This window comes from Delphinus delphis, chromosome 16 (genome assembly GCF_949987515.2).
Source record: "Delphinus delphis chromosome 16, mDelDel1.2, whole genome shotgun sequence".
Lineage (NCBI taxonomy): Eukaryota > Metazoa > Chordata > Mammalia > Artiodactyla > Delphinidae > Delphinus > Delphinus delphis.
This window is the reverse complement of record NC_082698.1, coordinates 31,681,982-31,709,404: the sequence shown is the minus strand read 5'-3', so window position 1 is coordinate 31,709,404 and position 27,423 is coordinate 31,681,982. Positions and strand designations below refer to the sequence as shown.

The 27,423-nt window shown below is 39.4% G+C and overlaps 1 protein-coding gene and 1 long non-coding RNA gene across 4 annotated transcripts in view; one reads left to right on the top strand and one right to left on the bottom strand.

The window, feature by feature from the left end:
* Positions 1-15,101, bottom strand: part of TCTN3 (tectonic family member 3) — a 28,986-nt gene extending 13,885 nt beyond the window's left edge. For 2 of the 3 annotated variants that reach the window (XM_060033634.2, XM_060033635.2), the window contains exons 1-13: positions 14,867-15,101; positions 14,572-14,695; positions 14,133-14,251; positions 9,976-10,103; positions 9,633-9,741; positions 9,438-9,553; positions 8,929-8,964; positions 8,288-8,368; positions 7,069-7,194; positions 6,062-6,169; positions 5,521-5,615; positions 5,085-5,238; positions 972-1,109 (exon numbers count right to left, since the gene is read on the bottom strand). In XM_060033634.2, coding sequence (XP_059889617.1) covers positions 972-1,109; positions 5,085-5,238; positions 5,521-5,615; positions 6,062-6,169; positions 7,069-7,194; positions 8,288-8,368; positions 8,929-8,964; positions 9,438-9,553; positions 9,633-9,741; positions 9,976-10,103; positions 14,133-14,251; positions 14,572-14,695; positions 14,867-15,101 — 1,569 coding nt within the window. The remainder of the gene's footprint in view (positions 1-971; positions 1,110-5,084; positions 5,239-5,520; positions 5,616-6,061; positions 6,170-7,068; positions 7,195-8,287; positions 8,369-8,928; positions 8,965-9,437; positions 9,554-9,632; positions 9,742-9,975; positions 10,104-14,132; positions 14,252-14,571; positions 14,696-14,866) is intronic. The other variant, XM_060033633.1, reaches the window with a different exon arrangement.
* Positions 15,102-15,438: 337 nt separating this feature from the next.
* Positions 15,439-22,329, top strand: LOC132439770 (uncharacterized). The gene is made up of 3 exons (XR_009522411.1): positions 15,439-15,530; positions 18,786-18,897; positions 22,247-22,329. It is a non-coding gene; the product is annotated as an uncharacterized lncRNA (long non-coding RNA).
* Positions 22,330-27,423: the final 5,094 nt, after the last annotated feature.

Here is a 27,423-nt window from a genome sequence, read left to right as displayed (position 1 = left end):
CTTACAGGTAATAATTTCAATTAGTTTTAATTTCCATTAAAAGTTAATAAGTTTATACATGAATCAGTTCACCAGGACCTAATGATTTCTGTTTTTGAACTTCTAAAGCTAAGTGTTAGGTTCTAAAACCAAGACAGACGCTAAAGCTGTCCTAAGGCACATCATAAACAATGGGTATATGTTAACTACATATTAAAATTATTTATTTTAGGGAATTTCCCAGCGGTCCAGTGTTTAGGATTCTGCACTTCCACTGCAGGGGGTACAGGTTCGATCCCTGGTCTGGGAACTAAGATCCCACAAGCCGCATAGTGCAGCCAAAAAAAAAAATTCATTTTTATTTATTTATTTATTTTTGTGGTATGTGGGCCTCCCACTGCTGTGGCCTCTCCCATTGTGGAGCACAGGCTCCGGACATGCAGGCTCAGTGGCCATGGCTCACGGGCCCAGCCGCTCCACAGCATGTGGGATCTTCCCGGATTGGGGCACGAACCCATGTCCCCAAAAATTAATTTTAATGGAGTGCAATCAACCAAGAATTGATGACTACAAACTAGCTACAGTAGTAACTTTAACAGCAACCAATAGGCCCAGAGACTCTAATTAGCATGTGACTGTCACACTGAACACAGTTATGGAAAATCTTTTCTGTGGTTGAATCAACCAGTGTAGTAATACTGGTATGATTAAGTTAAAAGAACTAACCTATTACTATAGTCATGAAATTAAAAAAAAAAAAAAAACAGAAAAAAAGGGATATAGATTGTATTCACCATAAAAACATGTTAAATTTCAGTAACCAGGCAGGGAGGATTGACTTGAAAGTTAATTGTGTCAGCTCATTCTAACCAAACATTGGCTGGTAGCATAAATTGGCTCTCAGAAGTTAAAAAATTATCTGGTCATCAAACGGCTGATAAGACAATCGAGGCTTTGTAAGGCTTGGTGGTCCTTTATGAGCCAAGACTTACCTGTATGGGCTGACAGTGGTATAGGAATCGGGCTCCTGACACATGAGCTTGTGGGTTGGACTGGAGGCCTACATATGCCCACAGTATCTGGATCTCCAAGGAAACTGGTATGACACAGCAGGAAGTACAATGCATAGCCTGCAGAAGGGAAAAGAAGCATTTGCTTCAATTGCTGATGGTTGCCTATAGTTATTTACCATGCATTAAGTAGCCACTGTTTCTTAAACATTACACAATAACAGAGAAGGCAATGTGGCTTAGAGAAAGGACACAGAAGTTCATAATAGGCCATATTACTGTCCATGAGCTTAAAACATTAATATTCTAAAATGGAAATACTAATGTAGAGATTAATAAAACATGAACCCATGTACAATGGTTATAAGATGTGCTCAGTGAGTGGTGCAGTCAGTACTGTGGAACGCCAGAAGAAGAAACAGCCATTTCTGGTTGAGGATGGTTTTGTGGAACTGGGATGAGTAATATGTGACTGGAAAAAATAGTGTTTAAAGGAAAATTTACGTAGAGAGATGGCATATAAAATGGTATGCAACTAGAACAGCATATGATGCCACTGAGGGACAGTTGCTGATTAATTAGAATAGTTACTGAGTGTCTCCTATGTGCCAAACATGTGTGAGGCACTGGCCTTGAGCAGATCACTTGACTGAAGCAAAGGATTTAACACAGGAACAGCCAAAAGATTAAGGAAGGACATTTCAGGGTTAGATTATGAAGTCCAACCAAGCAGTGTGACCCCCAGGAGGATTAATTCCAAGATGCAGGTAGCACTGATGGAAGTGAGGACACAAATCAGGAGGTTACTATAACTTAGCAGATACAAACTATCCTCAAATATGCCTGTGCTTTTCTAACTTCATACTTTTTATAGTAAGGCTCAGACACAGGCAATAACATGTCTAAACTAGGACTAGGGGAAGACAGACTATGATTATGTTCAATTTATTAAGGAACTGTCAAACTCTTTTCCAAATCGGCTCCACCATTTTGCAGTCCCACCAACAATGTCTGAGGGTTCCAATTTCTCCACATTCCTGCCAATACTTGTTATTGTCCATTTTTAAAATTATAGCCATCCCAGTGGGTATGAAGTGGTATCTCCTTGGGGTTTTGCATTTCCTTAATGGCTAATGATGTTGAAAATCTTTTCATGTGTTTGTTCCAAATATTTTAAAATACTTTTTCTTTCATTTATTCTATCTACATTAGGAAAAATTTTCCATGTTATCAAATATCCTTCAAAAATGTGATTTAAAAATATAAATAGTAGGTTTAAGAATAATAAAGAGTAGTTCCACTATAATCTCAATCCTTGTCACTAACCATCCCTTTTCTGTACTCAGCCATGTATTACCCAAAACCACACTCCCTCAGTATGGCTGTATGAAGTTTAAGAGAACTCAGTTTGACTGCAGTTCCCCAAAAGCTGGGTCAAGTACATGTAGCTACTTATCCCTCAAGTCTCATTAAAGGAAAGAAGTATACAAGGAATCAAGTCATCATAGTGCTGAGAAAGGGAAAGGGGGCATTTTAAAAATAATCTCTAAGGGGAAAGGCCTTTCAAAGTCTGAACCAAAACGTGAAAGTTGAAAAAAAGAAAAAGAAGATTGATAAATCTCACAATATGAAAATCAATTTCTGCATGGCATGAAAGCCATAAACAAAGTCAAAAGACAAATAACAAACTGGGAAAATAATATCTACAAATCATACAAGAGAAAAGAGCCAATTTCTCAAATACAAAGATTTTCAAGTTATAAGACAAGTAATCAATAAATGGGCAAGAGATATAAATAGATCATAGTGAAGAAAACACGAATTGTTCAACTATATGTCAAGATACTCAACCTTACTCACAGCAAGAGAAAAAAAAAACTACAATGGAATGCTATTTTTCACTTATCAGATGAGCAAAGATTAAAAGTTTGATAACCCAGTGTTGAGGAGAGTATGGGGTAACAAGCCACCTCATAGATGGATAGTGGGACTGTAAATTGGTACAACCTGATGGGAAATAAATTGGCAATACTTATTAAAAATTTAAATGCATATACCCTTTTTTTTTTTTTTTTTGCGGTACGCGGGCCTCTCACTGCTGTGGCCTCTCACGTTGCGGAGCACAGGCTCCGGACGCACAGGCTCAGCGGCCATGGCTCACGGGCCCAGCCGCTTCAAGGCATGTGGGATCTTCCCGGACCGGGGCACGAACCCGTGTCCCCTGCATCAGCAGGCGGACTCCCAACCATTGTGCCACCAGGGAAACCCTGCAAATACCTTTTGATCTAGCAATTCTACTTCTAGGATTTATCATATAGGTTTATTTTCACATGTATGAAATGGTGCCTGAACCAGGTTATAAAATGCCACACTTGCAGTGGTTAAGAATCTGCCTGCTAATGCAGGGGACACAGGTTTGAGCCCTGGTCTGGGAAGATCCCACATGTCGCGGGGCAACTAAGCCCGTGCACCACAACTACTGAGCCCACACACCACAACTACTGAAGTCCACATGCCTAGAGTCTGTGCTCTGCAACAAGAGAAGCCACCACAATGAGAAGCCCATGCACCACAATGAAGAGGAGCCCCTGCTCGCCGCAACTAGAGAAAGCCCATGCACAGCAGCAAAGACTGAACACAGCCAAAAAAATTAAATTAAATTTAATTTAAAAAAAGGACTTCCCCAGTGGTGCAGTGGTTAAGAATCCACCTGCCAATGAAGGGAACATGGGTTCGAGCTCTGGTCTGGGAAGATCCCACATGCCACGGAGCAACTAAGCCTGTGCACCATAACTACTGAGCCTGTGCTTTAGAGCCCGCGAGCCACAACTATTGAGCCCACGTGCCACAACTACTGAAGCCTGTGCACCTAGAGCCTGTGCTCCGCAACAAGAGAAGCCACTGCAATGAGAAGCCTGCGCACTGCAACGAAGACCCAATGCAGCCAAAAATAAATAAATAATTTATTTAAAAAAATAATAAAATAAAATAAAATGCCACACTGTAACAGCAAAAGGCTGAAAACAACCTGAATGTTCGCCGATAAAACTGGCTAAATAAATTATTTATGGTTCATCCATATAATGGAATAGTATGCACCTATACCATGCAAAGAATGAGGAAGCTTATTATATACTGATATGGAATAAACTCTGAAGGTCAAGTGAAAAAAGCAAAGTGCAGAGCTGTGTTTATGATATTATAGCATTTGGATTAAAAAAAAGAACATGAGTATTTTCTTGTGTGAGCATGCAACATCTCTAGAAGGAAAGAAACTAGTAATTTCGTTTGCCTCTGTGGAAGGGAAGAGTTGTCTGAGAGAGAGTTTTATTTTGTACTTTTGAGCCAAGTGTATGTATTATTTATACAGAAAAATAAACAATTAAAAAGTTTAAGTGAAAGGAAATAAAATGAAAGGTACAGTTGATTAAAGCCAGGAGGTAGGGGGTAGGCAAAAGAGGAAGAAGAAAGATTTCTTTATTTTACTTAGACACACACAGATTTCCCTATTTTACTTAGACTGGAATCAAGAGGTACACCTGCTGAGCACTGATGTAGTGGCCACCAGAAACAGTAAAAACAGAAACAGCTAAATGAGATTTCTTCAGGGGCAGTGGGTACTGAGGTTTTTACTTTTCATTAACACTATTCTACATGGTTTGAATTTTTACCCTGTTAATGTATTTTTACTAAACATAAATGTAAAAGTTTTATAACACAAGGAACACAATTTCAACCTCAAAGAAAGAATCTGTGCTGACCAAATATTCAAGAATGTAAGAGAACATTTGAAATATATATGAAATATATTTAGTTTATTCTTCTCCTATTATGAGTAAGGTTGATTTTGAACCAGAGGCCAATCTCTAGACTTCCTACCTTCAAATTTTTCTCTGAGTGAGGAAAGTTATGTATAAACCTAACCTGAAATAATGACTTCAAATGGGCATGGTTTCTTATATTCTTTCTTTTATGACAACCACATTATCTTTCTTCTATGACAACCAAATCAACTATGGAAACAGGGCTGGTGTTAATCTTAATAAACAAAAGAGGAAAGTGAGCTTTGGTCAGAATGTGTATTTCTCTCCTTACTGAAACACTGCAGTTCCTGCTGAGGATCCTGGTCCACTCTCCCTTCTGGGCTGGGTCAGCATTACCAAAGATGGCAACGTGCTCTGGTCTGGGACTTCCATGAAGAGTCTGATGAATCTCCTGCTGCAAGTGGCTGCAGTCCACCCTTTTCAGCCTGAAATGAAACACCACGGAGGCTGGAGTCCAATGCTAACATAATAATGTAATTCATCCAAACATTAGAAATGATATCTTAAAATAAACGGAAGGAAATAATCCTTAGCAGATATAAAGGACTCTCAAAAAAAAAACTCTTAGTGATATTAATATTATTTAAACATTACTCCTAACTAGCATTCTCTGAACGCTGATTTCAAAATATAAAAGTTGCCACATCAACATATTCCCTACAGGCAGAGACAAATTTGTTGGAAATGATGTGGAAGCAGAGACCTACCTGAGCTTGCATCCAGATATAGCATTCACTCCAAATTGTACTTCATGTCTCTTAATAGAGCAAGTTCCATCACCCTTGCTCTGTAAGAGGGTCATCTGAGGTGGAAGGCGATGGTCAAGGAGATCATAAAAGAAAAAAAAGTAGGCAGATTGGAAAATTTATGCTTCTTATTATTTCCTTAACGCTTTTTGTACTTTATTAATATATTATTCAAGTCACAATTCTTTTTCCTCTGGCAATGAAAACATAGAGAAACAATTATTGTTTTTCCAAAAATGGATGACCACACACCAGCATATAAATATTTCATTAAAACAAACAAAATTCAGTCAGGATCCTCACCTATGGCCAGGCTAATGTAAGTTCTAAAGCCTTTGGTAGCATCAACATTTGAGATCCTAATGTATTAATGGTTTAGTAAAGGAAGTCCTCAATACCTAAAAAATGGGGGAACCTCAGAATTGGAAAATCCAAAAGATCAGTAGTTAAAGCTTTTCTCATTAGGCTGCAATAGGCCACCCAGAGACCCAAAAAAGGATACTGAGTGTCTTCTATCACCGGTTAGAGCCAGGAGTGGCTTCTCAGCAATATAGCCAGGATTCCCACTTCTAAAACCAGTAAGAGAAGCAGCTGTGCTCTGTTGAAAAGCCTGCAGAAAGAGTGAAGGAAAAGTCAATATGGAGAAAAGCATGCTCTCCCACCTTCCAGTGTGGCTTCATACCCTTCCTTTAGGCAATGCTGTAGGTTAGCTGCACTGAACAATCTGGCTTCCTTCCACAGTGCAGCATTTTGTAGAAGTTGATACTTCAGCATCTTTTACTGTTTTTTATTCACTAAAATAAATCCTGAGGATCTGAACATTGATGTTCACTACATGCTACTTCTACCAAGGATTACAGCTAAAGATCTATAAACGATCTATCAATCCTGTTTTTCAAAATTACTATTAATTTAGGGCTATGTTCAGTGTGGCTAAAACCAGGAGTTTAAATGTAATTTAGAAATGTATTTTAATTAAATGTAATTTAGAAATGTATTTTAATTAACTATAGATGTTCCACAGATGAACTCTGAGAGACATGGGATTCGGTTGATCACTTGTGGGCAGAGTTGAGGAGAAACTGGACTCTACTGGGTTCAAAGAGAAAGAAAGTACAAGAAAGCCAAAAGGTGGTGATCAAGACTGGAAACTTAGATTAAGTGGGAAATGAGTAAAATGCTGAATGCCCAGAAACATGAAAAAAGCTAGTTAAAGAATTTTTGTGGGATATTAGTTGAGTTTATGATTCAAAATGACTATTTAAAAAAAGAGTTTGGATTTGTGAGTGAAGTCCTGCTTTGCTGGGGGAACATGCTAATGAATAAACACTGTTGAATCCTTATCACTTGAAGTTAAATTATGGAATATTAAATGTTGAGGCTTCAGTTGACAGATTGAACTAGTCCTTCATATTCTTATTCTATCTTGCATGTGTTACAGAAGCAGGGGTGCTACTTCTAACCCGATATTTCTTTCTTCTTGATCCCCTGTAGGAGAAGGGCCCTAACCCTGAAGCGAATGATGAAGTGTTGCTGGAATGAAGTGCCTGGCTCAACAGTCAGGTTGGTTTGCCCAAAACTGATGGAGACTTTCTGGATTCCAAATGTCCCATTGGTTTCTATCTCATAGATGACCTGAAATACAAAAGTAGAATCAATTAATAAAAATTATTTTGTGGGCCAATTGTGTTTAGGACAGGAAGATTTCCTGTCTTTAAGGGTTTTATTGTAACTGAATGAGGGAACAGAATGGTGACTGTAGTTAACAATATTGCATTATATATTTGCAAGTGGCTAAGAGAGCAGATCTTAAAAGTTTTCATCACAAGAAAATAATTTGTTAACTATGTGTGGTAATGAATGTTAACTAAACTTATTGTGATGATCATTTCACAGTATATATGTGCATCAAATCATTATGTTGTACACCTAAAACTAATACAATGTTATATGTCAATTACATCTCAATTTTAAAAAGTAACTGGATGAGAGAGACTAAAAAAGTAATCTTAAAAATGCCAAATACAAATACCATGAAAAGATAAAATTTGACTTCATATTATATCTACACATAAAAAAAGAGACTGGATGGAGCTCTTTGAAAGAGTTCATGGGATAGGTGAGTTTACGGTAAGAACTGAAAGGGAAGAAAAATAAGTTTTGATCTTGTGCAGAGGAGGTGAGTAGAAGCACAGGCAGAGGTGAGCATGGAATGGAAACCTGGTTTGCCTGGCTCTCACAATGTCCGAGGATGAATAAAGATGGCAGCTGGAGACGGAAGTCATGAAAAAGTGAAGGTAACCTGAGATTTCTGAGCATAGTTTTTAAAATGATGCTTTCCAATAATTCTTACTTTTGTTGGTTGATTAGAAGAGAGAGAATAAAGGAAAAGAAGTTGACTAGTCTATTTCAGAGGTTCAGATGATACTGACTTTGTCAATAAAAGAAACTGTGGTCAGTAAAAACCATAACAGACTGCACATGGGCAAAGAAAGAGGAACCAGAAATAATTTTAATGTTCTGGATGTGAAATGCAGGAGGATGGCAGCAATGGAAACGACTGAAACATGTGGGGAGGAAGGTGATGGGCTCAGTCCTTGATGTGTTAAGTTTCAGGTAATGCACAAAAATTCACGTGGGGTTGGCCTGGTACTTAATGGAAGATGAAGCACCTCTGCTAATGCTGATCAACATACATCAGTCCAGAATCTGAGGTCAGCGTCCCTACCTGGGAAACAACATTCTGACAAGTGTTTCCAGCCAACAGAGGAGAGTCAGCCTGTGAGACAGGTGTTACAGGCACCTGGAACTAGCAAGGGAAAGAGGCAAATCAATTAAAATTGAAAGCAGCACTTTTTCTTCTAGTTACATATTATGCTGAAATGAGTATTTTTCCCTTTTGACCATCACCTTCCTCTCTCCTTCCATTGCCAGTCTACAACTTAAGTTCAAAAGTCATTCTAATTCAGCACTTCTCAAAACATATATTTTGGAACATTACTTCTATTAGATATAAAATAAAGGTTCCATGGCCAAATAAGTTTTAGAAATACTATATCTGGCACTTCCCTCTTAGAGATTAAGAAGACCCTCTAGCATATTAAAGACTTCAAGTAGTCCATCCTAAATATAATGTTTAACTTTATTTACCCAAAGTTTCTCAAACTTACCTAATATCTTATGATTCTTATTCATATGATGCTTATTAATTATATAGAACAAAAAGAAAAACACTCTTCTAGACTCATACTTGAACAGTCTGACGCATCACAAACACATTCTTTCACCATTACAATCTAGAGTGAGACTGCCTCAGATGTAAAGGGACCAAATATTCTCTTTCGTTTTTCCTGATAAAAAGCATCATACCTTTGTATTCTGCAGATCACTCAAACCTCTTGGAACCTAGTATAAGAGAACAGCAAGGACATGAGTGTGCATATATCTTAACATAAAATCTCCAGGAGCTTGTGGTTTCTCATTTTGCGGAAAAAAAAAAAAATCAACATTTTTTTTCTACCTGACTCTTCCTTACACTAAAATGCCAGAAGCAGGGCTCAGCTGAGGTTGGATGGACTGTGATGCCCACCTACTCTGAGTAGAGCTCTAACAAACAGCAAAAGCAAGAAGTTTTGGTGAAATAGTGAGATGTCACCCCATCCAACCTCCCCTAGCAAATTCCACTAGCCAGAAAGGTGAGAACCTCTTACCCTATCTATCCCTACTTCTTTCATCTTTCTTCAGATGACAGGGCTTTTAGGCCCTCTGCCTTCTACATAGCTCTTGGGCATCCTGACTTCTAGTTCAGTGCTTGTGGGAAGCATGATAACTTTTTAAGTCCACAGCGGTGACAGTGGGGGGAGAGAAGGGACACCCACCTTCAAGACTGTGAAGTTATGATAAGAGGCAGCGTTGAGGGTGGGATCCAAGGTACAGCTATCTGCCAGATTCTTGAAGAAACGAGCACAGGTTGTACTTTTACTCTCCAGGAAACCTTAGAATTAAGGGAGTGGTACATGAGAAAGCCTATTTTAAACTGAACAAAAAGGCTGGCGCTTGTACTCCAGGCTCACCTGCAGGATTGCTCTCAGCACAGAGTCCCCCAGCTCCGACTCCTGCAGGTTGCCTCAGCAAGCCTATTACAGACCACTTGGGGAAGTAAGTCAGAATGGGGTCCCCAGCCTAAACAAAGTACAGCAGAAATTTATTCACAGCGAGATTGGACTGAACTCCACCAGAAAAGAATAAGCAGAAACAAGTTAACTCAATAGGTTGTTAACATGGACAATACTGCCCTCCAAAAGAGCTGACAGTGGCTTACCTAGTTGCAGGTGGGTATCTCAAAGATACCTCGTCAATTGTCAGTATGTGGGGAAAAACAAAACCAAACGATCCCTCCCCCTTCCGTAGGCTCACCCTGTAAAAAGGTGGTGGTGACTGGGTTTGGAACGTTGAAGTGAATGATTCACCTCCAAACTCTGTAGCCAGGGCCTGGAAGCTGCTTGCATTGACCTTTTGGAGCTTCTGGAAATAGGTTAATTTTGCTAAAATAATTTTAAAAAGAAAAGGGGTTTAGATAAAATAAAATCATTTTTAAGTATCTGGCATACCAAGAAACTAATCTTTAAAAATATTTTTATTGAGGCGTAAAATATACACAGTAAAGTATGCAAATGCACTCATCTTAAGCATAAACTCAAAGAATTTTTAAACATTTATATACTTTTATTACTACTACTCAGAACATTTTCCCAGGTTCCCAATCAATATGCCATCTTCAGAGATAATAACAATTTTGATTTCTATCACCTAATAATTTATTTGTAATTTGTTAATTCAATTATTGCTTTAGTATTAAGATCTGAGATAAGAATATGACCAACGAATGCCAGTCAGTTCCATGCCTCTGATGCCAGGAATGTGTATGATTAGCAATTTGTGATGAAAATAGGAGTCTCAGTAATGCACACATTTGTCCCATACCAGAGGAGTCTCTAGTACAACAAAATGGTACTGTTTCCATAGGAAGATGGCAGAATTGGAGACAATATTTGACTTGTCTTCTCCAAGTCTTCCAATCTCCTCTAAACTTCAACTAACCAGTCCTCATAAGGCTTCCATCTCTCAAGTATATGGATTTGTTGTATTTTATTCCTTTCACCTTATAATTTCTACATTCAAGATTTTTCAAATACACTCAAAGGGTATTTTCTCTAACAATTCTGTAATTTATATTATAGCAATGTATAAATCTATCCAAGCTCCTGCAGCCATCTCCTTACGGCACTTCAGAACCAGGAGAGAGATGTAGGTAAAAGCCTCTGACATTCTCCCCTGCCCAGAGGGTGGCCAGTAATGAACAACACTCTGCTTTACCACCCAAGTTTTCTGCTAACTTGAAAAAGGGATGTAGCAGAAAATTGGCCCATACTAGTTTCTTTCTTTCTTCATAATTACGGTCATTTGGACAGACTCAAAAGGAAATCAAGACATGTAGCACCAAAAGCTAATGAAGATGCCACATAACATAAGCTTGACCTTTATCCTCTGTGATCACAAAGTCCTACTCATTCAACTTTTCAGCTTTCTGACGGAAAACGAAATGAAGGTAACTCTCAATTCTGGGGCCTTTCAGGCTACTCACTTTCTATTTGTCTCCTAGATCTTTGTTACTCAAAGTGTGGTGCACAGACTAGCAGCCCCAGCATTACCTGGGATGTTGTCAGAAATTCAGAATCTTAAGCCATGTTCCAGAACTACTGAATCAGAATGTGCATGTTAACAAGATCTCCAGGTGATGTGGGTGCATATTAGGATTGAAAAGCCTTGCTCTGGAACAGGTGATGCTAGTGCTGCTGGTCTGCAGACCACCTTCTTCCATCTCTGATCTGAAATGTTCAAATTTTAAAGCTTCCAGGCGCTGTTTAATATTTCCTTCAGAACTCATACCCTGAAAACCACATGGAAGAAATACTTACCTCATTAAAAAATGTAGTTATTTCTATCTTTATAAATGAAAGAAAAGTTAAGCTAAAAAAGAAGGTACGTTGACGGGCTTCCCTGGTGGCACAGTGGTTGAGAGTCCGTCTGCCCATGCAGGGTACAGGGGTTCGTGCCCCGGTCCAGGAGGATCCCACATGCCGCGGAGCAGCTGGGCCCGTGAGCCATGGCCGCTGAGCCTGCACGTCCAGAGCCTGTGCTCCACAACGGGAGAGGCCACAACAGTGAGAGGCCCGCGTACCAAAAAAAAAAAAAAAAAAGGTACGTTGAGATGGAAAATATCCATCTGAATATTTTTTTCATGGCTTAAAAGAGTAAGAGAACGTTAACATTTTGTCTCTCACTGTAGTGCAGGGATATTGGTGGTAGTGATGGTAAGCAGGAATAATGCAGATAAGAAGCACAGGCTAAGGATAAATAGAATTTCTACCTAAAAATTCTACCATCATATATGGTATATTATACCCAACAGTGCTTAAAGGTATTTAGACTTAGATTGATACAATTTCAGATGTGGAAGGAAGCCCAGAGATCATCTGGTCCAATTCCATTAGGAAATTTCGATCCTAAGAGGTAAATGAGTTGCAAAAGGCCACAGAGCCATCTGGCAGAGCCAGGAGTAGATCACAGATCTCCTGATTCCTGGTCTAGGATTTTTCCCACTCCATCATGTTTTACAGCCTCTAACAATGTCTGTTACTGATGATTATTATCAGCAAATATTAAGCACCGTGGGCAAAGATATGGTCCATCCTTTCTATGCGCCGACAATTTACCTGGGGAGATACAACATTCATATAAAATGATAACAATTCAAAGTATCATATAAGTTCTAAAGGAGTGACTCTCAGGTGTTGCTGGGGAAAGAAAGTTCAGAAACACTGGTCTGGAAACAGTATGGCATGGGAAGCAGGAGGGGATTAAAAGCAGGCAGCACCAGTTGAACGCTACTGCGATATCCCTGGAGCATTTTCATGAGGCTAGAACTAGAAAGCAACGGGAGATTTGGAAAGGATGGGAAAGCTGCAGCTTTATTTTATTAATTTATTTTTTATTTATTTTTGCTGTGTTGGGTCTTCGTTTCTGTGAGAGGGCTTTCTCTAGTTGTGGCAAGCGGGGGCCACTCTTCATCCCGGTGCACGGGCCTCTCACTATCGCGGCCTCTCTTGTTGCAGAGCACAGGCTCCAGACGCACAGGCCCAGTAGTTGTGTCTCACGGGTCTAGCTGCTCTGCGGCATGTGGGATCCTCCCAGACCAGGGTTCGAACCCGTGTCTCCCGCACTAGCAGGCAGACTCTCAACCACTGCGCCACCAGGGAAGCCCTGCAGCCTTAGTTTAAAATGCAGCATTTGCCTTGCTCCCTTTACCTTCTCACAACCTGAATGGCCGCAAGGCTCCTGATAACTGCTTCCAAATTCAAGTCCCCTCAAACCCAAACTTGGTTGCTTTAGGAAACAAATATAGTTTTGCAATTTATTTTCTAACAGATGAAACCAGGATGAGCTGACTTCCAGAGTGTAAGGGACATTTAAGTCTATTTTATGTGAGAACATTATCTTGCTTCTTAGACAATAAATTAAAAAAAGATATATTAGATGTACATCTTTAAAAATGTTATACTCATCACCAACAAATTTTTAAGTCTATTCATTTATTTAGGCTGTGTTGGGTATTCACTACCTGCTTCGTTGCTGGGCTTTTCTCTAGTTGCGGTGAGCGGGGCCCACTCTTCCCTGCGGTGCACAGGCCTCTCACTGCGGTGGCCTATCCTGCTGTGGAGCAAGGGCCCTAGGCGTACGGACTTCAGCAGTTGTGGCACGCAGGTTCAGTAGTTGTGGCGCACAGGCTTAGTTGCTCCACAGCATGTGGGATCTTCCCAGACCAGGGCTCGAATCTGTGTCCCGTGCATTGGCAGGCGGATTCTTAACCACCGCGCCACCCCAGAAGCCATCTAAGTCTATTTAAAAACCTTAATAACAACTACCTTTCATTTTTATTGCACTCTACAGTTATAGAGCACTTTCACATTCAGAATTAGTGGTATCATTTCTCATTCTGCAGTTGAAGAAATGAGCCTGGAAATTTGTTCAAGACTGTGCAGTTGGTAAGTAAATGAAGGGCTGAGACACAAGTCAAATGCTCTTTCCCCTATATTGCTGCCTCTTAAAATAAAAACAAGGTTGATGTAGACTCATTTGTCAAAGACATTCATTCACGTATTATTTGGTGCCTCTTATGTCAGGCACTGGGGATTCAGTGAGCCCCTTCATGGAGATTGTAGCAAGTGGGAGACATAGTCTGTCTGTAATCCTCTGAGCTAAGAGGGCTGACTGAAATTAAAGTTCTGTATGGGCTTTCTGGTCCACAGCCAAGAGGGCAAAAGAGATTGCCAATGTTCACTAATAAGAGAAAACAAAAGGGGCAGGGGGACAGGTGGAAGGAGAGGGAGCATGATAGAGATCCAAAGGGGGGAAAAAAGTTTAAAAAACAAAGAAAAGGAATAAACGTCAGAGACTAAGCTAACCCCCAGTAAATGTTAGGCAATAGGAATAGCTAACATATTTCTACTCACAGTTGTTCACATGGACACAAAACTGCTTAATTCCATTTGAATCCATGAAAACTCTTGAAGGAAACGGGGAATTACTTCGGAAGATAAGAGAGTTGTCTACACACACCCAACTTGAAGACCTGAGGAAACAGGAGGGAGAATAGATACATTTAGAATGAGGATTAGGTCCCAAGAAGGGTGCCCCACCGGTATCAGTCAGATGCCAAAGATAGGACTCCTTGGGCAGCCACAGGACAACACGAAGATTCTATTCTATTGGCCAGCCCTGCTCTAGAGCATCAGAAGTGGAACGGCTCTCCTGGGAAAAACCAAGGTAGTTCCATTCCCAGGAGTGGAAGTGGGGATGGGAGGCACGAAGGCTAACTCTTCCTACTTCCAAATGTTACTTATTCTATTGCCCCAATCCCCTTTAGGATTCAACCTGAGCATCGCAGCTCACCTCACGCTGCCTGGAAGGCAGAAGGAGAAAACTGTCCTGGGATGGAGAAGATAGCAGTCCCTGTCGCAGCAGCAATTCATATCGCAGGCACCGGGAGTCAAGTCACAGACACAAATCGGTAAGACTATAAAAGTACAACATAAAGCAGAGCAAATGGGGTGTGCATCCCCAAACTCTTCCAAGTGTTAATTCCCCTTCTTCCAACAGCCCCACTCCTTACTTTATGGGAATTCACTTTGTTCACAGAATTTGGATCTGAGTCAACAGTTTCCAACCCCGCATCCTCTCCCCTCACCTGGGAAGAGATCCACGGTCCTATTCCCAGGCGCCGAGGGAGTCACGATAGTAGGACTCACTGTAGAGACGCCAGGCACCTCCGAGGAGGATTGAAGGGTCTCGCCCTGCGTCCTTGGCCCCAGGTTCGATTGGGTGGACACTGCCCCAGACGGGGACGGAGATGGCTGAGGCCGGACGCCCACGGGGACCATCAGGAAGAACACCTGCAGCAGCGCGAGCTGCGAGGTAAACATGCGGTAATACAGACGTCTCCACCAAAGGGTTTGAGGTGGATTTCGCTGGTCTCTAGACGCGTCGCTAGAGAGTGGGTGGGAGGAGTCGCATGGCGTCTGACGTCATCCGTATGCGTCTGCTCATTGGCTCATGGCAATGGCCGAGCGCTCTTCAGCCAATAGAAGGCGGCTTTGTTACAGATCCTTCAGCATCTTTCAGTCCGCGCCCTCCTCCTTAGGCCAAGCCCGGCACTGTCTCCGTCGCTCGGCAACCACCAAACTGGCAAAGGAGCCCTTGTCTCTTCTCTCCGCTGAGTGGCAGTAGGAGTTCAGCCCAATGCCCAGTGTGCACAGACTTCGCGGCCCAGAGGGCAGAGCCCTTCCTTGACAGAGGGAAGCCTTAGAGGCTGCAACTAGAATTGCGTATCTTTTTCACTCCGGATTCTAACGGTGAGAATCCTTTCTTTCTTTCTTTCTTTTTTTTTTTTAAGTATGAGCCCATTTTTAGAGAGCTCGTTTTATTTATTTAAAATTTTATTATTTATTTATTTGGCTGCATTGGCCCTAGATTGCTGCGTGGGGGCTTTCTCTAGTTGCAGCAAGCCGGGGAGCGGGGGCTACTCTTCCTTGCCATGCGTGGGCTTCTCATTGCGGTGGCTTCTCTTGTTGCGCAGCATGGGCTCTAGGCACACGGGCTTCAGTAGTTGTGGCACACAGGCTCAGTAGTTGTGGCTCGTGGGCTCTAGATTGCAGGCCCAGTAGTTGTGGCGCCCGAGCTTAGTTACCCCGCAGCATGTGGGATCTTCCTGGACCAGGGCTCGAACCCGTGTCCCCTACACTGGCAGGGGAATTTTTTCGTTGTTTATTTTATTTTTGGCTGCGTTGTGTCTTTGTTGCTGCGCATGGGCTTTCTCTAGTTACGCCGAGCGGGGGCTACTCTTTGTTGCGGTGCGCAGGCTTCTCATTGCGGTGGCTTTTTTCTTGTGGTGGAGCACGGGCTCTAGGCGCCCAGGCCTCAGTAGCTTTGGCTCTCAGGCTCAGTAGTTGTGGTGCACGGGCTTAGTTACTCCACAGCATGTGGGATCTTCCCGACCAGGGCTCGAACCCATGTACCCTGCACTGGCAGGCGGATTCTTAACCACTGCGCCACCAGGGAGGTCTGAGAATCCTTTTCTAAAGGATAATCTTAGGGAGGAAATCACACTGACGGTCACACTGAGAACTTATTTAAATTTAAAAAATAGCCAAGGGACGGAGAAGAAAACTTATTTTTTGCGATTATTATAAATCGCCACTTCTTTTTTTTTCTTTTTGGCTGCCCCGCGGGGCTTGAGGGACCTTAGTTCCCCAATTCCCTGATCAGGGATCAAACCCAGACCCCTGCCACTGAGCATGCCAAGTCCTAACCGCTGGACTGCCAAGGAATTCCTTAAATTGCCACTTTTTGTAGCCCTCTTTAGAAAGTTTTGTTTTTTCCCAGGAGTCGTGTGCCTCTTCTGATTCCCTAGAATAGCACTGTCCAATAGAACTTTCTGCAGTGTGGGAAATGTTCTGTATGTACACTGTTCAGTATTGCAGCTACAGGCTATATGTGGCTACTGTGCACTTGACGTGTGGCTAATGTGACTGAGGAGCTGACTTTTAAAATTTTAATTAATTCAAAGTTAACCACACATGACTCGTATTTAGCATATTGGATAGTACAACTCTAGGATATCAAAATCTTGTTCCTGCTAGACTCACTGTTTTTGTCAATCTGCACAGTCCTGATATCTGGATTATTTCAATTGCTTGGTTGGGGATATAAATTAAGATCTGTTAAGAGTTGCCTGACATCTAATACCCTTACCAAAACCTAGCTAATACCTTCTTTTCCAAGTGAATTGCTTAGGCAGATAAATTTTAGGGCACCTGACCTTGCTCACGTTCTCTGACAAGATATTGATATTCTGTTGTTTTGAAGTCAGTGGCTAAATGTATCTCTGTGTTATAAACGTTCTCAAAATCTTTTTATGTGATTGTGTGTTGGACTGCTGTAAGAACTATCTATATTTGTGTTTGGGCATAAAATATTTATCTACCTTTTTAGTAATTTCTGTAGGAAAAGGCCACGTTCATATTATTCAAATTATATGCATTTATCAGAATATAAGCTCCACAAAGCAGAGGGTTTTGTCTGTTTTGTTCACTGCTTGTATCCCCTGCCTAGAACAGTGCCTAGGGCATGTTAGATATGCATTAAATATTTTTTAAAAGATTGTTTTGTTGAACTCTTTAGATTTAGCTGCTATGAATATTTAGTGTTTATATGATTTCAGGATTGCATTTATTTATATAAAATTTCTATTGTACAACCAATTGGAGACCATTTTAGATTTCCAAGTTTGCATTTTACTCTTTAATTCTCAATCAGTGGTAAATCAATGATAAGTTATTAATGAATTTATTAGTGTTGGCAAAAGAGCCTGTTGATTGAAGTAACTTCCGAGTTGAGTGTAGGGAAATAACATTTCAAGATTACTGAGTTGCTTTTTCTTATTTTTGAATTTTAGCACTTTACATATTTTTTAAATACTCTTTTTTGTTATAGTTGAGCAAAAATATTATTTATATTTTGTTGTGATATGTTTTTGGGAATTTCTGTAATGCAGAACTCTCAGGTCTTTTGAGATATTAAAATCTGGAAGATAATTTTGAGGAATGACAATGAAACTTATTCACATGTGTCATGCAGATGCCAATTTCAACATGGGGATTGAGTCTTAAATTGAAATAGCTTAATATGATATCACCTCAGAAGCAGAGCTTTCCAAAAAAGATCATATGATACTAGCAGCTGTCTGTGTTTGGTACTAAAAGAGTTCAATATGTGCTTAGAAATTTAACCAAGAGGTTGAATCAAGATGGCAGACCAAGAACAAGTTCTAGCCTCTCCTGACTCCTCCCCTCTTTAGAAAATCTCTAAAAATTACAGGAAAGTTAGATGAATACACCCTCTCATATGCATCCATGTACATACGTTGATATTGAAAAACATGAAGGAGTGCTCTCAATGGCCCAGACATTATGACAATCTTTAAAAAAAGAAGGCCAACGGGACTGGAATATAGTTGGACAAACAAAAGTTGCATAAGCAGAGGCTTAATATAGAAGTAGGAGTGGCCCTTGGGGGTGTTCTAAGCACACAGAAAGAAGCTATTGATATCTGTAGGGCCCTTGGACAATTGAGTTATTGATTGGGGTACCACTGTAGGAAGAGTCAGATAGGTCAGCCTCTCAACCTCGCTTCCATGTGAAAGCAGTGGATCGAAGAACTTGCTCCTAAAGAAGGCAGGGACAGTCATGTAGGCACTTTTGTTAAAAAGATAGGACAGGGCCCTGGATGGCTTTTGACAACTAGGGGGAAGAGAGAGGCCCCACATCTTGAAGACTGGTATCAACTCCCTTTATCAAGCTGCACACCCAACATTCCCTCCTCCACAAATCTACCAAAAATATAGTTTTAAAAGGACATATTACTTTCAAAAGAGCAATAATAAGACTCACACCTGACTTTTTAACAGAAATAAGGAAATCCATGAAAAGTGGAATAATGTTTTAAAAGAAGTTAACCTAGAAATCTATACCCAGCAAAATAGACTTCAAAATGAAGATACAAATGTGTTTAGAAAATGAAAATTGAGAAAAAAAACTTTTTTGTTACAGACCCACACAAAGAATTGTTAAAGAGAGTTATTCAGGCTCAAGGAAAAATGACCCAGATGGAAGCACAGAAATGCAGGAATAAATTAAGAGCAATGGAAAGGATAAATACAAGGTCAGTATATACAACTCAATTGTATTCCTATATTATAGCAATAATAAATTAGAAAATAAAAAATTTTAGGTGATAAAATTTATAATAATATAAAAAATTAAATACATATGAATAAATCTAAAATAGTGCAAGATCTCTTCATATCAAACTATATACTATTTCTGAGAGGAATTAAAGAAAACCTAAATAAATGGAGGGCTGCACCAAATTCAGGCTAGGAAGACTTTTAATGAAAACATATTACTTCTTCCAAATTGATGTATAGATTCAGTGCAGTCCCAGTAAAAATTGACATTTTGTGGTAAAAATTGACAAGCTGATTTCAAATTTACAGTTGACCATTGAATAACATGGCTTTGAGCTGTGTGGGTCCCCTTACATGTAGATTTTTTTCGATAGTAAATACTAAGTTACTAGATGATCTGTGGATTTTCGACTGGGTAGGGGTTGGCGCTCCCAACTCCCTTGTTGTTCAAGGGTAAACTGTATATGTAATTGCAAAAGGCCAAGAATAGCCAAGAGAGTCTCAAAGAACAACAAAGTTGGAGGGCCTATACCTACCATATATCACCTCTTATTATTGAGATAAGCTCATTATTAGGATAAAATGGTACAGCTTTGGCTCTAAGATAGACAAATAGACCAATAGAAAAGAATAGAGGCCAGAAACAAACCGACACATATATAGTCTTTTGATTTATGACAAAAGTGATACTGCAGTGCAGTGAGGAAGTGTGAGCTTATCAATAAATTATGCTGGGTCAATTGGATATTCATAAGACCAGTGTGTCTTGACTCCTAGCTGTGTATACCCAAACATCAATTTCACATAGATTGTAGACTTAGGTAAAACAACAAAGCTACTAGAAGATAACATGAGAGAACATCCTTATGATCTGGGGAAGGCAAATATTTCTTAAACTGTACAGAAAAATCACTGATCATAAAAAGATTGATAAATAGTTTATCATTAAAGTCGAGAACTTCTCTTAATAAAAATATGCCATTAAGAGAATTAAAAGGCAAGCTTCTCAATTTTTTTTCCTTAAGAAAATAAGCAATGAATATGCATTGAATCATTTTCATCAACTGATATTTTTTAAATTAAATTTTAAAGTTTATGATAAGTGTATATTCACGTGAAGTTGTAGGATATAATACAAGGAGATACTGTGTACCCCCTAAAGATAACAACTTGCAAAACTGTGGTACACACAACCAGAATATTGGTATTCATACAATCCACCCATTTTCTTCAGATCTTCCCAGTTTTACTTTTACACGTGCGTGCGTGTATATTAAGTTCTATGCAGTTTTATCACATGTGGTTTCATGCATCCACCACCACAGTAAAGATTCAAAGCAGTTCCATCACCACAAAGTTCCTTCCTGTTGTTCTTTCATAACCATTCCCACCCCACCCCCCACTCTGTCTCCCCAGAATGCATTTTTAACCATCATTAATTTTTATAATAACCACGATTAAAATAACTATGTAATTTATTTATTTTTTAAAAATTTTTATTTTTTTGGCTGCATTGGGTCTTCGTTGCTGCACGTGGGCTTTCTCTAGTTGCAGCGAGTGGGGGCTACTGTTCATGGTGGTACGCAGGCTTCTCATTGTGGTGGCTTCTCTTGTGGAGCTCAGGCTCTAGGTGCATGGGCTTCAGTAGTTGTGGCACACGGGCTCAGTAGTTGTGGCTCGTGGGCTCTAGAGTGCAGGCTCAGTAGTTGTGGCACACGGGCTTAGTTGCTCTGCGGCATGTGGGATCTTCCCGGACCAGGGCTTGAACCCATGTGCCCTGCATTGGCAGATGGATTCTTAACCACTGTGCTACCAGGGAAGTCCAATAACTGTGTAATTTAAACAGTGGTTCACAAGCATTTATCCAAGTCAATCAAATAAATGGTGCCTATATGTTTAACAGAAAGCAAAAGTTTAGTAACTCTGGAGGAATTAATTTCCTTGCTTGTTAAGAGATTAATAAACAAAGAATACATTATAGAAGGAAGAAATATGTTTTCACTTTGAAACCACTTAAAAAAATTTCTTTAGCTGTTAGTATTAATAGTAAGTATTATACTAATTAGACACTGCCTACCATTCCTAAATAGAAACTCACTTATGATGTTATCCTTCTTAATGCAGGAGGGATATCTATTCCTTTTCTTTTCCATTCTTTTCTTTTTTTACTTTTCTTCCTCATTTCATCCTTTGGAGACTGTCTATAGTCCCACCTTTTCTCCAGTCTGAATCTTGAGTAGACTGATAATTGCTAACCGCATACCCATTCTCCTTTCTCTCAAATAAACAGAGTCCCAATTTTCTACTGAGCACAATGTAGCCAAAAGATAACTACATTGCAGCAAGTTGGAGTTTTGCATATAGTTCTGACCAAAGAGATATACATTAATGAACTGATGGGACTTCAGGGAAATCTCTTGAGAAATGAAGGCTGTTCCCCCTTTTCCTCCCTTCTCTATCCTGCTGCTTAAGTTTTGAGTGAAATGGCTGGAGTTTTAGCAGTCATTTTGGAACATGGGAAGACATGTAAGTAAAGCTAAGCAGCAAAATGGAAGAAACCCGGATCCCTGACACCCATAAAAACAGGACTTGCACAGGACTTGCTACCTCTGGACTTCTTTCGTATGTAAGAGAAATAATTTCGTAAAGGAAATCATAACATATTTTAGCAGCTTACCCATACTTTCATAATAATTAGAACTCCCAAAGACTGATTCACATGATTACTTTAAATATATTTACATATTTAAATCAGAATTTTTGCTAGAAACTAAGGTAGAATTTAAACTAGAGTTAAACTAGAATCTCTGTGTTGGTGTCTATTGATTATCTTTCGTCATTCAGTTTGTGATCTTAGGTTATAGGTATGATGGATTTTTGGTCAAAACTTGGACATTTTGGTTATTATGTTATGGGGCTCTGTATCTTAATTTACTTCTCTTTTAGCCAGCTTCCTCAGATACTACTGTGGAAGGGATATGCTGCCCCATTACTGCCAGGTGGCAATGAAAGTCCTGGTTCCCCACTCAGTCCCCATTGATACCCAAGGGAGCAACACTGCTTGTTACTGCTGGGTGGGAGTGAGAGCCAGCTTCCTCCAAGTCTGGGATGTATAAGGCAAAAATAAATCCTAGGGAACTCATCACTGTGTCTTTTCTAGGGTCTCTAGGTCACTAGCCAATCTGCCTTTTTCTCTCCATCTTATAGAATCTTCTTATTTTTTTATATACAGTGTCTAGAGTTTTCAATTGTACTTAACCAGCAAGAATATGGAAAAATATATCTATTCATTCCTCCTTGAAGCATTTATGTGTTTTATTACAGAGAGGCGTTGCTGAATCCCTCACGCTGCCAAAACTGGAAGTCCTTCTTTCTGCTTTTGTCCCTTAAACATTTTTTTCCTTCCCTCCACTTTTACAATTTCTATCACTAGTTTAACTAATAATCATCTTCAGTAATATAAGTTAAAAAATAAAATGTAACTGTATTCAAAGCATTCTAGTTATCTATTTGTGCATAACAAACCAAACCAAAATTTTGTGGCGTAAAGTGACAACTACTTTATTGTCATTATGGATTCTCTGGGTCAGGAATTTGGGCAGTGTACAGCAGAGATGGCTTAGCTTTGGTTCATGATGTCTGAGGTCTCTGCTGGCAAGACTTGAAGAGCTGGGGGAGACTTCACTGGCTGGGTCCAGTGTCATCTGTAGGTTTCCTACTCACATGTCTGGTGCCTGGGCTGGGAATACTTGAAGACTGGGTTTAGTTGGGTCTATTAACTGGAATGCCTATTATGTGGTCTCTCTTTGTGGTTTAGGCTTCCTCACAGTATGGCAGCCTCAGGATAGTTGGACTTTTTAAATGGTGGCTCAGGGCTTCACGAGTGAGTGTTCTAGTGAACAAGGCAGAACCTGAATGGCCTTTTTGATATAGACTTAAAAGCCATATAGTGTCACTTCTACTTTACTTCATTGGCTGAAGAAGTTTCAAGCCTACTCAGAGTACTATATGGACACCCCCCCTGACCTCTCTATGGGAGGTGTGTAAAAGAATTGAAGCCAATTTTTTAAACTGCCACAAAATGTATACAAACTTTGAATACCTTTTATACAGAAAGTTTAAATTAAAGTAAATGTAAAAAAGTTTACAAACAATGCCTTCAAGAAATTATTTTTCTTCTAGAAAAGGACCTACAAAAACAAATCCAAAACAATTAAGAAAATGGTCATAGGAATATACATATCGATGATTACCTTAAATGTGACTGGATTAAATGCTCCAACCAAAAGACACAGGCTTGCTGAATGGATACAAAAACAAGACCCAGGGCTTCCCTAGTGGTGCAGTGGTGGAGGGTCCACCTGCCGGTTCAGGGGACACGGGTTCATGCCCCGGTCTGGGAGGATCCCACATGCTGCGGAGCAGCTGGGCCCATGAGCCATGGCCGCTGAGCCTGCACATCCAGAGCCTGTGCTTCACAACAGGAGAGGCCACAGCAGTGAGAGGCCCATGTACTGCCAAAAAACCCCCCAAAACTAACAAACAAACAAACAAAAAAAACAAGACCCATATATATGCTGTCTACAAGAGACCCACTTCAGGCCTAGGGACAAATACAGACTGAAAGTGAGGGGATGGAAAAAGATATTCCATGCAAATGGAAATCAAAAGGAAGCTGGAGTAGCAACACTCATATCAGATAAAATAGACTCTAAAATAAGGAATGTTACAAGAGACAAGGAAGGACACTATGTAATGATTGAGCGATCAATCCAAGGAAAAGATATAACAATTATAAATATATATACACCCAACATAGGAGCACCTCAATACATAAGGAAACTGCTAACAGCTATAAAAGGGGAAATCGACAGTAACACAGTAATAGTGGGGGACTTTAGCACCTCACTTACACCAGTGGACAGATCATCCAAAATGAAAATTAATAAGGAAACACAAGCTTTAAATGACACAATAGACCAGATAGATTTAATTGATATTTATAGGACATTCCATCCAAAAACAGCAGATTACACTTTCTTCTCAAGTGGGCACGGAACATTCTCTAGGGTAGATCACACCTTGGGTCACAAATCAAGCCTCAGTAAATTTAAGAAAATTGAAATCATCAAGCATCTTTTCTAACCACAATACTATGAGATTAGAAATCAGTTACAGGGAAAAAAACATTAAAAACACAAAAACATGGAGGCTAAACAATACGTTACTAAATAACCAAGAGATCACTGAAGAAATCAAAGAGAAAATCAAAAAATACCTAGAGACAAATGACAATGAAAACACGATGATCCAAAACCTATGGGATGCAGCAAAAGCAGTTCTAAGCGGGAAGTTTATAGCTATACAAGCTTACCTCAAGAAACAAGAAAAATCTCAAATAAACAATCTAAGCTTACACCTAAAGGAACTAGAGAAAGAGGGACAAACAAAACCGAAAGTTAGCAGAAGGAAAGAAATCATAAAGATCAGAGCAGAAATAAATGAAATAGAAACAAAGAAAGCAATAGCAAAGATCAATAAAACTAAAATCTGGTTCTTTGAGAAGATAAACAAAATTGATAAACCATTAGCCAGACTCATCAAGAAAAAGAGGGAGAGGACTCAAATCAATAAAATTAGAAATGAAAATGGAGAAGTTACAACAGACACCGCAGAAATACAAAGCATCCCAAGAGAATACTACTAGCAACTCTATGCCAATAAAATGGACAACCTGGAAGAAATGGACAAATTCATAGAAAGGTATAAGCTTCCAAGACTGAACCAGGAAGAAGTAGAAGATATGAACAGACCAGTCACAAGTAACGAAATTGAAACTGTGCTTAAAAATCTTCCAACAAACAAAAGTCCAGGACCAGATGGCTTCACAGATGAATTCTATCAAACATTTAGAGAAGAGCTAACACCCATCCTTCTCAAGCTCTTCCAGGAGGAAGGAAAACTCCCAAACTCATTCTATGAGGCCACCATCACCCTGATACCAAAACCAGACAAAGATACTACAAAAAAAGAAAATTACAGACCAATATCACTGATGAATATAGATGCAAAAATCCTCAACAAAATACTAGCAAACAGAATCCAACAACACATTAAAAGGATCATACACCATGATCAAGTGGGATTTATCCCAGGGATGCAAGGATTCTTCAATATATGCAAATCAGTCAATGTGATACACCATATTAACAAACTGAAGAATAAAAACCATATGATCATCTCAATAGATGCAGAAAAAGCTTTTGACAAAATTCAACACCCATTTATGATAAAAGCTCTCCAGAAAGTGGGCATAGAGGGAACCTATCTCAACGTAATAAAGGCCATATACAACAAACCCACAGCAAACATCATTCTCAATGGTGAAAAACTGAAAGTATTTCCACTAAGATCAGGAATAAGACAAGGATGTCCACTCTCACCACTATTATTCAACATAGTTTTGGAAGTCCTAGCCATGACAATCAGAGAAGAAAAAGAAATAAAAGGAATACAAATTGGAAAAGAAGAAGTAAAACTGTCATTGTTTGCAGATGGCATGATACTATACATAGAGAATCCTAAAGATGCCACCAGAAAACTACTAGAGCTAATCCATGAATTTTGTAAAGTTGCAGGATACAAAATTAATGCACAGAAATCTCCTGCATTCCTTTACACTAATGATGAAAAATCTGAAAGGGAAATTAAGGAAACACTCTTTTTTACCATTGCAACAAAAAGAATAAAATACCTAGGAATAAACCTACCTAGGGAGACAAAAGACCTGTATGCAGAAAGCTATAAGACACTGATGAAAGAAATTAAAGATGATACAAACAGATGGAGAGATATACTGTGTCTTAGATTGGAAGAATCAACATTGCAAAAATGACTATACTAGCCAAAGCAATCTACAGATTCAATGCAGTCCCTATCAAACTACTAATGGCATTTTTCACAGAACTAGAACAAAAAATTTCACAATTTGTATGTTAACACAAAAGACCATGAACAGCCAAAGCAATCTTGAGAGAGAAAAATGGAGCTGGATGATTCAGGCTCCCTGACTTCAGACTGTACTACAAAGCTACAGTAATCGAGACAGTATGGTACTGGCACAAAAACAGAAATATAGATCAATAGAACAGGATAGAAAGCCCAGAGATAAATCCATGCACATATGGTCACCTTATCTTTGATAAAGGAGGCAAGAATATACAATGGAGAAAAGACAGCCTCTTCAATAAGTGGTGCTGGGAAAACTGGACAGCTACATGTAAAACAATGAAATTAGAACACTCCCTAACACCATACACAAAAATAAACTCAAAATGGATTAAAGACCTAAATGTAAGTAAGGCCAGACACTATCAAACTCTTAGATGAAAACATAGGCAGAACACTATATGACATAAATCACATCAAGATTCTTTTTTGACCCACCTCCTAGAGAAATGGAATTAAAAACAAAAATAAACAAATGGGACCTAATGAAACTTAAAAGCTTTTGCACAGCAAAGGAAACCATAAACAAGATGAAAAGACAACCCTCAGAATGGGAGAAAATATTTGCAAAGGAATCATTGGACAAAGGATTAATCTCCAAAATATATAATCAGCCTATGCAGCTTAATATTAAAAAAACAAACAACCCAATCCAAAAATGGGCAGAAGACCTAAATAGACATTTCTCCAAAGAAGACATACCGATGGCCCAGAAGCACATGAAAAGCTGCTCAACATCACTAATTATTAGAGAAATGCAAATCAAAACTACAATGAGGTATCACCTCACACCATTTAGAATGGGCATCATCAGAAAATCTACAAACAACAAATGCTGGAGAGGGTGTGGAGAAAATGATGGAGGGTGTAAATTGCTACAGCCACTATGGAGAACAGTATGGAGGTTCCTTAAAGAACTAAAAATAGAATTACCATATGATCCAGCAATCCCACTACTGGACATATACCTAGAGAAAACCATAATTCAAAAAGACACATGCACCCCAATGTTCATTGCAGCACTATTTACAATAGCCAGGACATGGAAGCAACCTAAATGCCCGTCGACAGACGAATGGATAAAGAAGATGTGGTACATATATACAATGTAATATTACTCAGCCATAAAATGGAACGAAATTGGGTCATTTGTAGAGACGTGGATGGATCTAGAGACTGTCATACAGAGTGAAGTAAGTCAGAAGGAGAAAAACAAGTATCGTATATTAACGCATATATGTGGAACCTAGAAAATGGTACAGATGAACCGGTTTGCAGAGCAGAAATTGAGACACAGAAGTAGAGAAAAAACATATGGACACCAAGCGGGGAAGGCAGCGGTGGGTGGTCGTGGTGGTGTGATGAATTGGGAGATTGGGATTGACGTGTATACACTGATGTGTATAAAATGGATGACTAATAAGAAAAAATAAACATAAAAAACCAAAACAAACAAACAAAAAAAAATTATTTTTCTTTGAATATATTCAATA